The 15852-nt window shown below is 40.2% G+C and overlaps 1 protein-coding gene across 4 annotated transcripts in view; it reads left to right on the top strand.

The window, feature by feature from the left end:
* The window catches only part of cadpsa (Ca2+-dependent activator protein for secretion a), a 511391-nt gene that overhangs the window by 325807 nt on the left and 169732 nt on the right, over positions 1-15852 (top strand). For all 4 annotated transcript variants that reach the window (XM_072280505.1, XM_072280503.1, XM_072280504.1 and 1 more), the window contains exon 9: positions 8815-8881. In XM_072280505.1, the coding sequence (XP_072136606.1) occupies positions 8815-8881 (67 nt within the window). The remainder of the gene's footprint in view (positions 1-8814; positions 8882-15852) is intronic.

Genomic DNA, 15852 nt, shown 5'->3' with positions numbered 1-15852 from the left:
TCTCAGCTGTAGCAGGCTGAAATGGGAATATTTAATTGTATCCATCGGGTTGCTCTGCAACGAGTTCACCCTGAAAAAACCTTGAAGATTTGACACAAATGCCGCATTTCACTGTATATTCAATGTTTCAATGTACCTGTGACAAATAAAGCTAATCTTTAATGTTGAACCAGTATTAGTTTCAAGAGTATTCACATTGTATGCTGTCAGCTCATAGACATCCCAGAGCAAAGCGTATAAGGGGCATCTCTTATTATGGAAGACCTGACAGAAACATAACTTTATGCAAATGTTTCCATTAATGAGTAAACAATTCTTCAAGATAGAAAAGTTAGTTATAGAAATGCAAATTAGTGTTCATTAACAACTAGACACTACATATATTCCTTTGGTTTAATTATGGATCATGTTAGAGTGAGCACAGAAGATATTTGATGAAATGAAAGTGTATGAAGAGCGATGATATCAGTGGCTATATAGTCTAAAGAATAGATATTATTAAATATGAATGGTCATTTTCTGATACTAATTTCCAGTTCCAAATCCTATTTAACTGGATTTTTGTGAAACCTGATTTTGTCAGCGATCAGTGGATGGGCTTATTGAAATCTGCCACATTAATACCAATAACAAGTCGTTAAGTATAGTGTAAAATACACCATTGCTGTCGGTTTGAGATAAACCAAAACACTGCTCTCCACACCCCAACTCACATCAAATCTCTCTTACCTCTAAAAACACAAAATACTCTGCAGATGCTGAGGTAGAAGCAACACTCACAACACGCTGGAGGAACTCAGCAGGTTGGGCAGCATCCGTGGAAACGATCAGTCAACGTTTCGGGCCGGAACCCTTCGTCGTAAACACAAAATACTCTGCAGATGCTGGGGTCAAAGCATAACTATCTCGACTATACCTCTTCCCACCCCGCCACATGCAAAAATGCCATTCCCTATTCCCAGTTCCTCCGTCTCCACCGCATTTGCTTCTAGGATGAGGCTTTCCATTCCAGGACATCTCAAATGTCCTCTTTCTTTAAGGATCGTGGTTTCCCTTCTGCCATCATCTATGATGCCCTCACCCGCATCTCCTCCATTTCCCACACTTTGGCCCTCACCCCATCCTCCCGCCACCACAACAGGGACAGAGTTGCCCTTGTCCTCACCTACCACCCCACCAGCCTCCGGATCCAGCACATTATCCTCCGCAACTTCCGCCACCTTCAACAGGACCCCACCACTAAGCACATCTTTCCCTCTCCATCCTTCTCCGCTTTCCGCAGGGATTGGTCCCTCTGCAACTCCCTGATCCACACTTCCCTCCCCATGGATCTTCCACTGGGCACTTATCCCTGTAAGCGTAAGTGCTACACCTGTCGCTACACCTCCTCTCTTGCCACCATTCAGGGCCCCAAACAGTCCTTCCAGATGAGGCAACACTTCACTTGTGAGTCTGTTGGGGTCATCTATTGCATCCGGTGCTCCCGGTGCGGCCTCCTCTACATCGGTGAAACCCGACGCAGATTGGGGGACCACTTCGTCGAGCACCTCCGCTCCGTCTGCCACAACAGACAGGATCCCCTGGTTGCCACCCACTTCAACTCTGCTTCACATTCCCATTCGGATATGTCCATACATGGCCTCCTCTACTGCCATGATGAGGCTAAACTCCTGTTGGAGGAGCAACACCTCATATACCAACTAGGTAGTCTCCAGCCCCTTGGTATGAACATAGAATTCTCCAACTTCCGGTAATTCCCTCCCCCTCCCTTCCCCTATCCCTATTTCACTCTGCCCCCTCCCCCAGCTGCCTATCACCTCCCTCATGGTGCTGCCTCCTTCTACTACCCATTGTGTTTTCCCCTATTCCTTCTTCACCTTTCCTGCCTATCACCTCCCTGCTCCCCCTCCCCCACCCCTTTATCTCTTCCCTTACTGGTTTTTCATCTGGAACCTACCAGCCTTCTCCTTCCCACCCTCCCCTCACCTTCTTTATAGGGCCTCTGCCCCTTCTCTCTTCAGTCCTGACGAAGGGTTCCGGCCCAAAACATTGACTGATCGTTTCCACAGATGCTGCCCGACCTGCTGAGTTCCTCCAGCAAGTTGTGAGGGTCCCTCTTACCTATCCCTTTTGTCCTTGCTGACCTGCACTGGCTGATACAAAAGCTTGGCTTACAAAAAGTTCTTTGAAACAGTACCCTTAGGTAACCTGGAGACTACCTGTGCACTGAGAAATTAAATTTGCTTGATCATAAGTTAATTGTGTCCAACCCCATTTGGCATGATACAGAATGTTTTGTTCAATAAGTGATATGAGATCTTATTTGAAAGAAGAATAAGATTTTACTCAAGCATTGGTAGTACTTTCATTCGTAAAACATGATCAGAAAATCCCAAACTAACGCAGGACTGAAGGAGTCTGTGGCTCCAACATTTAAATGAAGTATTAAAACGAGAATTTGCTTCTTGTCTCATGTGGATGTAAAAGAGTCCACTGTACTAGATACAAAATCAAAAGAGTTAGCCATAGTTTCCCTCAAATGCAGAGATTATCTGCCAGGATGCTGATACTTTCTGTGGGAGATTGCTGTACAACACTTGGCAGGCACATTTCCTATATTACATCAATGAGAGCACTTCAGGGCACTCCTTTCATTAGAAAACACATTTGGAAATCCTGAGGTGATGAAATACACATCTTTATTTCTCTTTTCCACTCAGTTCAGATTGAGAGAGGAATATTAATAAATTAGACAGATGGTATTTGGGTGAAGAGTCTAGCATATGACTGCAGCTACCTGGAATGTCCTTTAGAAAGACTCATATCTGGCTCCTTGTTTTCAATTTGTTACAGAGAGTGTCTTCCACCTTCACCATCTCCATGGTTACATCTCTGAATGTTAAAGTTGTACAGCATGCAACAATACTGATGAAAACTTGGCAGGAGCATTTTGTTACACACCCCCACATCTGCCCAACCAATTAAAGTGCTCCTTTAAAAATTTTTCAGTGTATTCAGTGATGATTTCAATGGCTGTATATCCAGTGAAAATTCCCCCGTAGAGAAAATCTGCAGCAATTTATTTATTTATTTATTTAGCAATACAGCTCAAAATGGGCGCTTACAGCCCAATGAGCCACACCACCCAACAACCCACCTATTTAGCACTAGCCTAATCACGGGATGATTTACAATAACCGATTTTTCTACTAATTGGTGGGAGGAAAGCGAAGTTCCCAGAGGAAACACAAGCAGTTCATGGGGAGAACGTACAAACTCCTTACAGACAACACCAGAAATGAACTTTGAACTCTGGAATGCCCCAAGCTGTAATACCATGGCACCGAGATTGTAAATTTCGGTTTCAAATTCCAGCATTGCAGAATCCTGAAAAAATATAATTTATATAAGAGCCCAGTGTCTCCTCCTGTAAAACCCAAGGTGCATTGTATTTGCCAAAAATAGGTGAGGGCTATATTACAGAATTAAATGTTTATCTCTTTAGCAATGATGTCGGTACTCTAAAGCAGGGGTCCCCAACCACCGGGCCGTGGACGGGTACTGGCCGCAAAGCATGTGCTACCGGGCCACAACGAAACGATATGATTTGGCGATATTAGTCAGCTGCACTTTTCCTCATTCCCTGTCACAGCTACTGTTGAGCTTGAACGCACGCGAGGTCATTACGCACGCGTCATCCACGTCAGTGCAAGAAGGAGATCAACTCCTTGAGCTTGCAAATGACGGCGGGCTGAAAAGTGTGTTTGACATGACATCTCTGCCGGCATTCTGGATCAAAGTCAAGGCTGAATACTATATCCTGAGATAGCCACGAAAGCACTGAAAACGTTGCTTCCATTTCCAACATATCTCTGCAATGAATGCAACGAAAACTAAATTGCGTAATGGACTGGACATAAGTAACTGCCTTCGAGTACGCTGTCTCCCATCACCCCTCGATGAGACCGTCTTGTTGCAGGAAAACAAGTATTCAGCACAGAGCTCCCACTGATTCAGGGATATTGGTGCGTTGCAATGATTTTATATATTCATATGTGGAAAATATGCACTGTGTGTTTAATATCCAAATGTTACTTAAAATGTTATGATGCTATTGACTTATAAGTGGCTTATATAACCATATAACAATTACAGCACGGAAACAGGCCATCTCTGCCCTTCTAGTCCATGCCGAACGCTACTCTCACCTAGTCCCACTGACCTGCACTCAGCCCACAACCCTCCATTCCTTTCCTGTCCATATACCTATCCAATTTTTCTTTAAATGATAATATCGAACCTGCCTCTGCCACTTCTACTGGAAGTTCGTTCAACACTTTCTTCAAGCTCCCCTGTCGTCCCCTGATAATTGACTTTTCACTATATTCATGCGAGGAAAATATGCGCTGTGTGTTTATTATTAAATTCGTTAGAGAAACCCTTTTAGAAATGAAATTGAGTGTATTAGCCACTTATCACCTATATTTCGGTCGTGATTAACACCCCCCACCCCCGGAACATAATCGCCAAGAAGGATTTGCAGGGAAAAAAATTGGCACGTATGTGCATGCGCACTGGTGCCCGCGCAAGGCTTCATGGTCATTGTAGTCTGTCTTGGGATAAACACAACGTATTTGACTGCTACTCTTGTGCATTGGCAACCCTACCCACACCCACCCCCCCCCAGTCGGCCGGTCCGCAAGAATATTGTCAATAATAAACCAATCCGCAGTGCGAGAAAGGTTGGGGACCCCTGCCCTAAAGAAGCCCCTTTCTTTTGAAGAGATGTTATAAATTTTCTATAGTCAGCACATACTTTGATATCAGGTCATGCCATCAACTGCATTGATTATGAATTGTATCATAATTCTACAAGTACATTCTGTGAGCTGCTTTACTGAGTGTCGGTAAACTTACTATGGATTGCATCTGAAATAAAATAGAAAATGCTGGAACCATTCCACAAGTCTATGGTTAGAGAAACAGATTATTGGGATTATGAACTTGCATCTAATGAAGATTCATAAACCTGAAATATTAACTCTGTTCTAGCATCAGCAGGATCTCGTGTGTTTACATTAACTGTTTCCTTTTCTATTATTTATTTTTTCACAGGATTTCACTTGTCTAGCATTCTATTTTTTGCTTTAAACTTTTATCTGTGCAAGTCGTTAGTGGCCCTAAAATCCTGCCATGTTTTGGCAATAGTACATTGCTTTTACAGTTTGAGCAAGATATCTGTGATGCCCAAACTTTTGACTGGTTACGGGTCCCCAGTTCGTACCACTGCACCATCAGCAATTAGGCCTTAGCTGACAAGGTCCTTAGTTCGAAAATGTTCTCTACCCCTGAACCTCCTCTTACTCTTACTCTTACTCTTCCTCTTCCGCTTCGAGAGTCTTCCATCAAAATATATCTATCCTTCCTTATATTACCTGGTATCAAATTGAGAAAAGCCTTAGAATCAAATGGCTATATATTGTACAACTCCTTACTGTTTGATAGTTGATGTACTTACCTCCTTTTCTTACTGTTTTAACAGTGTAGTCTGCATTGTACCATTACTGAAAAAATGTTAAATGATAATTGTGGTCAAACCAAGTGAAAACCTGCTTAGCTATTTGCTTAATTGATACCTGTATTCCTGCTTTACTATTCAGCTTTGCAAAATTTCAGTATTCTGTTTACAATGTCATGGATGGGGGCAAAGGCAAAAAAAACATGGAGTCAAAATAGTTCTATGTAAACAATGTTTGAACTGTAAATATGAATATGGGACACAATTGGATGCAGAGGCTGCAGAATGAGCGGAAAGGCTGATCAGGAAGTAACACTGACGTTGGTTAACCCAGAAATTACCTAGGGGTTCAAGTTGGTCATCACAGAGAACTTTCATTTGAAGAAGCTGCTGCCTCTGAAGACAGAATCACATACAGGAGAGAAAATGGAGGAGAGGAGGGGGTTGAACTCAGTGGCACAGGATGAGCCAAAGATTTGGTTCAGCTAAGTAGGTCAGAGTTAGAGATCAGCTTCAGCATTCTACCTTGTTCAATTTCCTTTGTAACTCGATCAGAAGCTGTGACAGGAATTAGAATCATCAAGTCATAGATTCATACAACATGAAAACAGAACATTCAGCCTAACTCAGCCAAACTTCCATATTAATCCCATCTCCTAGCGCTTGATCTATAGACTTCTGTGCCTCACCCATTCAAGTTCTCACCTATACGCTTCTTAAATCCTGTCAATGACCCAACGTCATCTGCTTCTCATGTATTTCATTCTAGATAGTTGCACTTTCTGAGTGAAGAAGCTCCACCTCATGCGCCCCTTACTAGATGAACTCTAGATTTATCTAACTGATATTGTGACACGTTATCTTTTCTTTACCCCTCATAATTTATATACTCAATCATGCCCTGGCTTCTTGTAGCTGAACTGCTCCATCCCAGATAACTGGGATTAGATAGATTAAATTAGGTGACAGGATGCCATCACAGAAAGGAAGGTCACTTGAGGAAGGTTGTGGGCATTCTTAAAAACCAAAGCAAAGCTACTTGAATCCTGGATCAGGACACTGCCATTGGGGAGTATTTTGTCCTGTGCTCTCTCACCATCTCACAGTGAAATGATGTGATGTGTTTGGCAATGAATTCAAGATTACTTCCCAGTCTCGAGTTATACTGAGCCATATGATAGTTGTACTCATTGCATATACTAAAGTGTGAAAAGGTCTCACTTACATCCAGGTTTTATTTGGCTGTCAACAAGCCATGGCAAATTAATCTTCACTCATCTCAGGAACGATGGATAATTGTAAAGGCAGAGAATTTGTGAAACTATTTCCTGATAGGTACCAATTCATCCGAGTGACCCATCCTCATATCACTGTGTTTTCTGTGCGAATGCCAAATCCTACTCTCATCTCCAGCTGGGTCTGAATCACAAACAGCATGTCAGCAGGCCATGAATTTAACATTTGACGTTCAATGTGTCCTCACCACATTTACACCATAAAAGTATTCTGGCAGTTTAGGAATCAAAACTTGTCTCTTGGCAGCGACTCTTGCTTTAGAGCAGGTGCAGTACTGGACAGATCTATTGATGTCATCAGATCCAAATTTAATTTCCTGTACATGAGATAAACAGCACAATAAAATGACATTGTACCACTTAAGTGTTCACTTCAAAGCAGCTCTGGACTCGATACCCCACGTGGGGTACTGCCTACTTCAGGTGGAAAGCAAGCTGTGAGAAGTTGATCGTGATTAGGTGCAAATGGGTTGAGTGCTTCCAGTATGGACTCTCAATTTTTCCATTGCTTAATCTGTACTCTTAAGGGAGGGGGGCTGGAGGTCATTCATGCAATAAATCAAGAAATCATTAATTTATTGATAGTGAAAGAACATCGCTGTGTCCCTTCTGAGGTATCCTCCAAGGTGTTAATCCTCTTGTGAGAGATTCCTATCTCGAGCCTTTCCATAGACATAATTTACAGTAGTCAGCACCTGAAGCTCACCTACTGAGATCTGACTGAGAAGGGCAAGTTGCTACCAATAACTGCCTCCCTCCCCTATTATTTGATGGTGGTAAAAACAGATGGAAGAGATTCTGATTCACAGTTCTTGCATGTATTAAGTACGGTTGTGCTCTCTAGACATTGGAGCTCTCTTCCAGGTGTTGTAGCCCTGTAAAGGTTCTGTCACTTGCAAAGTGGGAATGAAGAAAATAATTCTTAAACATTTACATAAAGTTTAACTCAATTTGGCTTTTTTACACTGCAATTTAAAATTTCTAACTGAGAACAGATGGCAGAGAAATCCAGGGGAAACAGATTTAGAGAATGAAAGACAAAAACCAGCATGAACTAGGCATCTGAACTAAAAACAGCAAATATTGAAGAGAGCCAGCATCTATGGATACAGAAACAGAGACTGATATTGAACTGATATTGATCAAAAGTTCTCAACCTGAAATATTAGTTTTTTTTTCACTCCACAGATGCTGCATGAACTGCTGAATCTTTCCAACATTTTCAGTTTTTACATACAGGGACTTGGAGGTAGTTCCAAGTCTGTAATTCTGCAGTTGGTTAATCTCATTCTAAATATTGGGTCATTTGCCCTCACTGGGTAAATCCCCAACAGAAACAGACCCAACGCAAGTCTGGAAAGTACTGAGCAAGACTCCTACTTTGGACCCCAGGTTGAGACCAACAGCAGACTTTGGACATGCCAGGATTCCTCTGCAAAATGCTGTGGAATCTACTTCTGATCTTACTCCATTTATAAATCTATATTCATTTGTATGGGGATTTCTGATCTGGAGATTAGCAAATAAAACTGATTTCTTTTATTTAGATTTATTTAATACTTCAGTTATTTCTTGCTATTTATTTATGTTTAAGTAGACAATCTAATAGTTTTTAAATACCTTTGAATATCGGGGCCTACAGGGGTAAGGCCCCAGTACCATGCCATCTTTGGCCAAGTCACTGCCATGGCCTCAGGCATTGTCGACCATTGGCACATGGAATAGGTACAGTCAGCCGTGACTCATGAGTGGCGAGCTACATCCGACCTGACTTAGCACACTGAGTCTTTCGCATTCTGAAAAATAAAGGAAAAATAGCAGCATGAACATTTTTTTAAATTCTTGAAATCTCATGTTAGACTCATTAAGCAGTAGAATATTCCATTAGATTTTAGCTTTACGGAGGTAGGCATTGTTGAATGCTGAAACAGTGTTAAATATGTAATGATTTTACTTCTTTCTATGTGGTTCTGAATTTTTTTCTGGCTTTTGTTTCATTAGATATTTATGGACAATTGGTAAGAATGTTTGGAAAAGATGGAAGAAAAGGTTCTTTGTTCTGGTGCAGGTAAATAAAAATTAATACTCTCAAGTGTATTTGACCTGAGTCCTTTAAATGCATGAATTAATGAGGCAGAATGTATAGCAAAATTAATACCTAATATGTTTGTTATTAATTGCCAATCTCTTTTTAATATTTCCATTCATTTGCTTTTGTTAAAAATGCCATGTGACCAACAGCTGTGGTAGTATATAGCAAGCACACATGGATTTGTCAATACTAGGCTATTATCTAGGAGCTGCCTGCAAGGTGATCTCCCAGGTTATTACAAGAACTTGGAAGTGATTTTTTTGCTATCACAAAGGGAGGAAAGTGAGAAAATAAGTAATAAAAATCACAAAGACATTGCAATGGCATGACTAGTGGAGTCATTGTCTCACAGCTCCCTCAGACAAAGTTCAATCCGGACCTTCATTGCTGTGTGTGAGTCATTTGCATGTTCTCCCTGTCATTGTGTGGATTTCCTCCAGGATCTGGTTTCCTCCTGTTTCCCAAAGATATGTGGGTTAATAAGCTAATTGGTCTCTGTAAACAATCCTTAATGTAAATGGGTGATTGAATCTGGAGGGGATTGATGGGAGGTGGGTTATAAGGAAAATTAGTGAGGGAATGAGATCTCTCTGTGAGCTGGTATGAACTTGATAAGCAGAATACCTTCCTTTCTTAAGGAAACATGGGAACGTGGCTAGAAGCAGGACAAGTTATGTAATTAAATTGTGCTGACTGAACTGTACTGAACAGCTACAGGCAAGGAAGAAGAAAGGTTCAGGAAGCTGTTAGTCTGCAATATAAAGTGGAAGGAATTTCGAAATGTAAACAATATCAATTTTTTTTTAATAGTGCATTAACGGTATATTACAAGTGACTGGACAGTGAAAAGGGAAAGGTAGAAGAAATATACAGGCAAATATAATGCTCATGTAGGCTGAATTATAAATGAGAAATCAGTAAAGCTTTGTATGGTTGAACTGCAAATATGACCCACATAAGATTGCTTGGGTTGGCCATGAACTCTAGTTCCTGATGATAAATAGTGCGACTGCCTCACCCACACTTTTATTTTGAGCAAAGTAATATGGCATGGCCCTAGAATGAGTTTTTGGACAATGTTGTATCATTAATGGAAAACTGCAAGGAACCTGCTGGGCTTTTTACAAAGGTTTTCCCAAACCATTCTTGGACTAGTCAGTATCTACATAAAACAATTTTCATGCAAAGTTTTATCAATTCATTTCCCCTTCAACATCTGGTGTTTTAGGAAAGTGCCCAATTAACTAATTTGACCTGAAACAGGTGGTGTATTTCACACTCAGTTTCATTATCTTGACCTTGACAGTATAAATAATCAGACAGCAAGCTTGCCTTGGCTGTTATGCCACATTTATTTGCAAAGGCTCACAGGCATTATTCTCAAAATGTGACTATTTGTCCAGGATGCCTGGAATTTAAGTAATTTAAGGTGAGATATGCTCCTGTGCCAGCAGTGACGTTCCTCATGTTGCTGAACATGAGGGAGTTCTGTGTACAGAGGGGATTGGAGCTGTGTGTATGTGTGTCAGCTCCATTCAGCGGGCATTTTGACCTTACTATCTGCTTCATGGGTATCATCTGAGGCCCATTAATAAAGGATGCTCCTGTTGACTGAATAAACAAAACTTGTAAATTTTTACCAGTATCTTGAAGGAATATTAATTCTGCTTGTCAAATGTTGATAGATGCAGAATCGGCAGTTTATACTATTGATACGTAGAATTGTGATGGAGTTCTAATTATGTCACAGGATCCTGACTTGCAGAGGACTAACTGAGGGATGACTGCATGCCATCCGTATGTCTAGTAGATGGGCATGGACAACAAAGATCAAGGCCCCAATTTTAAGAATGGCCATACAGTATGTTCAAAGTGTTACAATATATTAAAATCTACCATGCCATCCTGCTGCCAGACAAGATAAAAATTAGCTTTATAAAGCTGGACTTCTTTAAATTGTCTGGTAATGTAATGAAACTAAAATGGTTGATTCTAAAAGTCATCTATTGGAATCAGTCAGAAATTTACATTGAATACATCCTTTATGTGGCTTTTGTTCCAAATCTTAAACTCTCCCCTCAAATCAGGTGGTCTGAAGGGAAGTCTGACACACACAAATACAAATCAAAACTAGCTTATCTCATACATCACTGTCTGTTCCCACTGAAATATGGAAAAGAATTACATTGTATTAAACAACATCTTTAAAAGAATTCTTTGGTTTTCAGGAAATTGTTTCCTATTGACTTCAAAGTACAAATCATGACAGATTATTTAAATTTCTTAAAGCACTTCTTATTTTAATGTCTGTACCAAATTGTCAATTTCAGAACATGTATGGTTACAAAGCAAAACTTTTATTTTAATTAGATTGCATGAACTTTTGATTTCCACGTCATAGTATTTTTCAACCAAAAGCTGAATATCACCTTTTGATTGCCCTACCAACTCTGAGAGTTCCATAAGCTGGAATGTACAACTCGACTCAAAGACACCAGCATAAAGGAATATTTAATTCAAAAATTGCCCCTGAAATTGTAGCAGTGTCTTGGATGCATTACACTCAGTGGCCATTTTATTAGATGCTTCCTGAACCTAATAAAGTGGCCAGTGAGGATATATTCATGTTCTTCTGCTACTATAACCCATATAATTCAAGGTTAGACGTGTTGTGCATTCAGAGATGCACTTCTGAACACCACGGTTATAACAAGTGGTTATTTGAGTTACTGTCACCTTCCTGTCAGCTTGAACCAGTCTAGCCATTCTTCTCTGACCTCTCTCATTAACAAGGTGTTTTCGCCCACAGAAATGCTGCTTACTGGATGTTTTTTTTTTGGTTTTCGCACCATTCTCTATAAACTGTAGAGACTGTTGTATGTGAAAAACCAAGGGGATCAGCAGTTACTGAGATATTCAAGCTACCTTATCTGGCACCAACAATCATTCCACAGTCAAAGTGACTTAAATCACATTTCTTCCCCATTCTGATATTTGATCTGAACAACAACGGAATCTATTGACCATATCTGCATGTTTTATGGATTGATTTGCTTCCAGATGATTGACTGATTAGATATTTGCATTAATTAGCAGGTGTACATCTTTATTTTATTTTTATTGAGGTACAGTGCAGAATAGGCCTTTTCAGCCTTTGAGCTGTGCCATCAAGCTACACCCAATTTAGCTCTAGCCTAATCATGGGACAATTTACAATGACCCACTAACCTATCAATTGATATATCTTTGGACTGTGGGAGGAAACCAGAGCACCAGGAGGAAACCCACACAGTCACATGCAGAACATACAACCTCCTTACAGATAGCATGTGACTTAAAAAGTGGCCACACCATGTATATTTGGCATCCCAGTAACCAACGATCCCTCTAATTTTTTTATTACTGCACAGACCAGCACTGCTTTAAGCAGGAAATTTTTTACATGGCCTGAAAATTACATGGCACTTTAGTTTTTTTTGTAATATGCATACTATGAATATTGACTAGTTGGTGTCGGCATTCAGCAGGCCAGCAGTTGATTGAAGAGCCACCGACTTCCATTCTGTGTTTATTCTTACAATTTGTGACAGTGTTGTAACTTGAAACACTGACAATGTAAATATGTTAAAGCTCTAAAATGGTTCAAGATAAAGGTTGTGGTATGTTTATTATTTATAAAATTGATCAGAATCAGGTTTTAAATCAGCAAATATCATAAAATTTGTTGCTATGCGGCAGCAGTACATTGCAATACATAATAAAAAGTAGTGAGGTAGTGTCAATTCAGAAATCTGGTGGCAGGGCGGAAGAAGCAATACCTGAATCATTGAGTTTGTGCCTTCAGGCTCTTGTATCTCCTCCCTGCTGGTACCAATGAGAAGAAGCATATCCTGGGTGAGGGGGTTCCTTATGATGGATGCCTCATTTTTGTTGCTTTGGCCCTTGAAGATTTCCTGGATGCTAGAGAGGCTAGTGCCCATGATGGAGCTGACAGCATTTACAACTTTCTGCAGCTTATCCCGATCCTGTATAGTGGACACCCCCCCCCATACCAAATTATAGATTATATTCATGAACATATGATTAATTACAGAGTATTTCCCTATTGTATTAACATAGATTTCAAAATTATGTTAGCATTATATAAAAGAGATTTCCAGCTGCGTGACAACAAAGGCTGTGTGCACAGGAACATTTCAGTTACTGTGTGGCTGTTCACCCTCACAGCTTCTAGGAACAGTAACAGTGACCACCTGGGCATGGATCTGACACTGGCATTTTGTGGAGGAAAGTGTATGGCAAGTCCTAAGAGTAACAAACCTGAGTAAGTCACACAAGTATCAGTATCATCTCCAAAGCATCGCACCCCTCTACTTTGTAATCAACTCACTTCAAACATTTACTTTGACTCTAGCCCTCCAGACTTTATCCCTCAAATGAAAGGCTGGCCAGTCAGCAAACCAATCTCCAGCCTTGGTAAACATCAGCTTATTGAGTAAATAGTTGACCATATCATGGCAAAGCAAACTCTGTCTCCGAGCATTCTTTCATTTCCCCTAATATCACAACTTTAAAAATCCCATCACTGTGTTTTCTGATCCTTTTATCACTATGTACTTTCTTCTAAACTATTGCTTTCCCTATGCCCATATGATTCTTCTTAAAACCCACCTCATTAACCAGTCTTTTAATTATACTGCTGAGTTGCTCCCTTTTTCATTCATTGTTCATCACCTTTGCATCTCTATGAAATACCTTAGACTGATTTCCTCTGTGTTGCCACTATTTTTAAATGCCACTTTGTTATTGCTACTGATGAGTCTGTTCAAACACCAGTATTTCAATGAAAAATGAAAAAAGTACCAGTTTTCTTCCCTTCCTGCTACCTTATACAATCACAGTAAACTGGTTTCTTTGTGTGATTGCAATCTGCAGAAACTGGGTCACTGTTAATGAAAAAGCAAGGATTAAATAGCCTTGCAACGTGAATAGTGAGCAGTAGGTGGAAGCACTGATTAATACGATGAAAATAGCCTGTATGCTGTTTTCTCGACGAGTTTGTACAGTATGTTGCATTACCACGCTATGTACTACTTTAAAGGTATTGTAGATGCCATAGAGTCATAGACAACTGCAGCACAGAAATTGGCCATTCAACCCATCTAGACTGTGCTGAACCATTTAAAAGTCTAGAGCCATCGACCTACACTTGGACCATAGCCCTCCATAACCCTCTCATCCATGTACCTTCCCAAACTTCTCTTAAACGTTGAAATCAAACATTTCATCTTTCACCCTTAACCCTTGACCTCTAATTGTACTCTCACACAACCTCAGTGGGAAAAAGCCTACTTGTATTTATACCCCTCATAATTTTGTTTACTTCCTCCATATCTCACCTCAATCTTCTGTTTTAGGGAATAAAGTTCTAACCTATTCAATCTTTCCTTATAACTCAGATCCTACAGTCCCAGTACCATCTTTGTAAATTTTCTCTGTACTCTTCCAATCGTACTTACATCTTTCTTGTAGGTAGGTGAGCAAAACTGCATATAATACTCCAAATTAGGCCTCACCAATTCTAATAGAATTTCAACATAACATCCCAACTCCTATACTCAGTACTTTGATCTTTGAAATCCAATGTGCCAAAAGCTTTCTTTACAACCCTATCTACCTGTGACACCTGTATTCCCAGATCCCTTTGTTCTACCACACTACCCAGTGCCCTACCGCTCACCATGTAAGACTTGCCCTGCCTGGTTGGTACTCACACTTGTCTACATTAAATTCCATTTGCCATTTTTCAGCCCATTTTTCCAGTTGGTCCAGATCCTGCTGCAAGCCATGATAGCCTTTCTCGCTATCCACTACACCACCAATCTTCGTGTCATCCACAAACTTGCTGATCCAGTTAACCACATTATCATCCAGATCATTAATATAGATGACAAACAACAATGGACTCAGCAACGATCACTTCAGCTCTCCACTAATCACAGGCCTCCAGTCAGAGGGGCAACCATCTACAATATTACAATCTCTGGCTCCTCCACAAAACCAATGTCTAATCCAATTCACTACCTCGTCTTGAATGCCAAGCGACTGAACCTTCTTGATCAACCTCCTATACGGAACCTTGCCACATGCCTTGCTGAATTCCATACGTCAGTCTCAATAAAGGATCAAAACAACAAACGTTAACGACGTGTGTCAGGACAGAGCGGCGTGGAGGGAAATTGTCCACCAACTGGAAATTCCAGATGCGACTTAACGATGACGACAACGAAGTCCATGCAAACAGCATCCACTGCTTTGCCTTCCTCAGCTTTCCTGCTAACATCCTTGAAAATCTCTATAAAATAGGTTAGACACGACCTACCACACATAAATCCATGTTGACTATCCATAATCAGTTCCTGTCTATCCAAATACTTATATATCCGGTCCCTTAGAATACTTCCAGTAACTTTCCCACTACTGATGTCAGGCTCATTGGCCTGGTTTATTCTTAGAGACTTTCTTAAACAGTGGAGTGTTATTTCCACTGTTTAATGTCATTTAATAATCACCAAAGAAAATAATCATCCTCTTGTCCCTCTTCAGTTTATTCACAAAGAAAGACATTAATTGATTGTTAATTTTCTCAAATTATTTTATACAGATTCATCTTGTATTTTGTACAACTATTGACACTGTCAAATAAAAATACACAAGTTCAATGTGAAACATCTATTGATCAAAAATGCTTTGCTTTGACTGAAATGAATTGGCACATGCTAATTAATCCCCAATTATCTAAAAGTTATGGTGGTCCTCAAAGTTGCATAGGCTGAGTTTATCCGCCTTAAAATAGCACCCTTGAAAAAAAACTTTTATCGTATTTTTATGTTATAAACTTATTCAAGTGTACTTGCTCTCTGGAAATAGTATCTGAGTGGAAGGCA

Source organism: Mobula birostris, chromosome 16, assembly GCF_030028105.1.
Source record: "Mobula birostris isolate sMobBir1 chromosome 16, sMobBir1.hap1, whole genome shotgun sequence".
Taxonomy (NCBI): Eukaryota; Metazoa; Chordata; class Chondrichthyes; order Myliobatiformes; family Myliobatidae; genus Mobula; species Mobula birostris.
The sequence above is the reverse complement of the archived record's forward strand: the minus strand, read 5'-3'. Positions and strand labels throughout refer to the sequence as shown.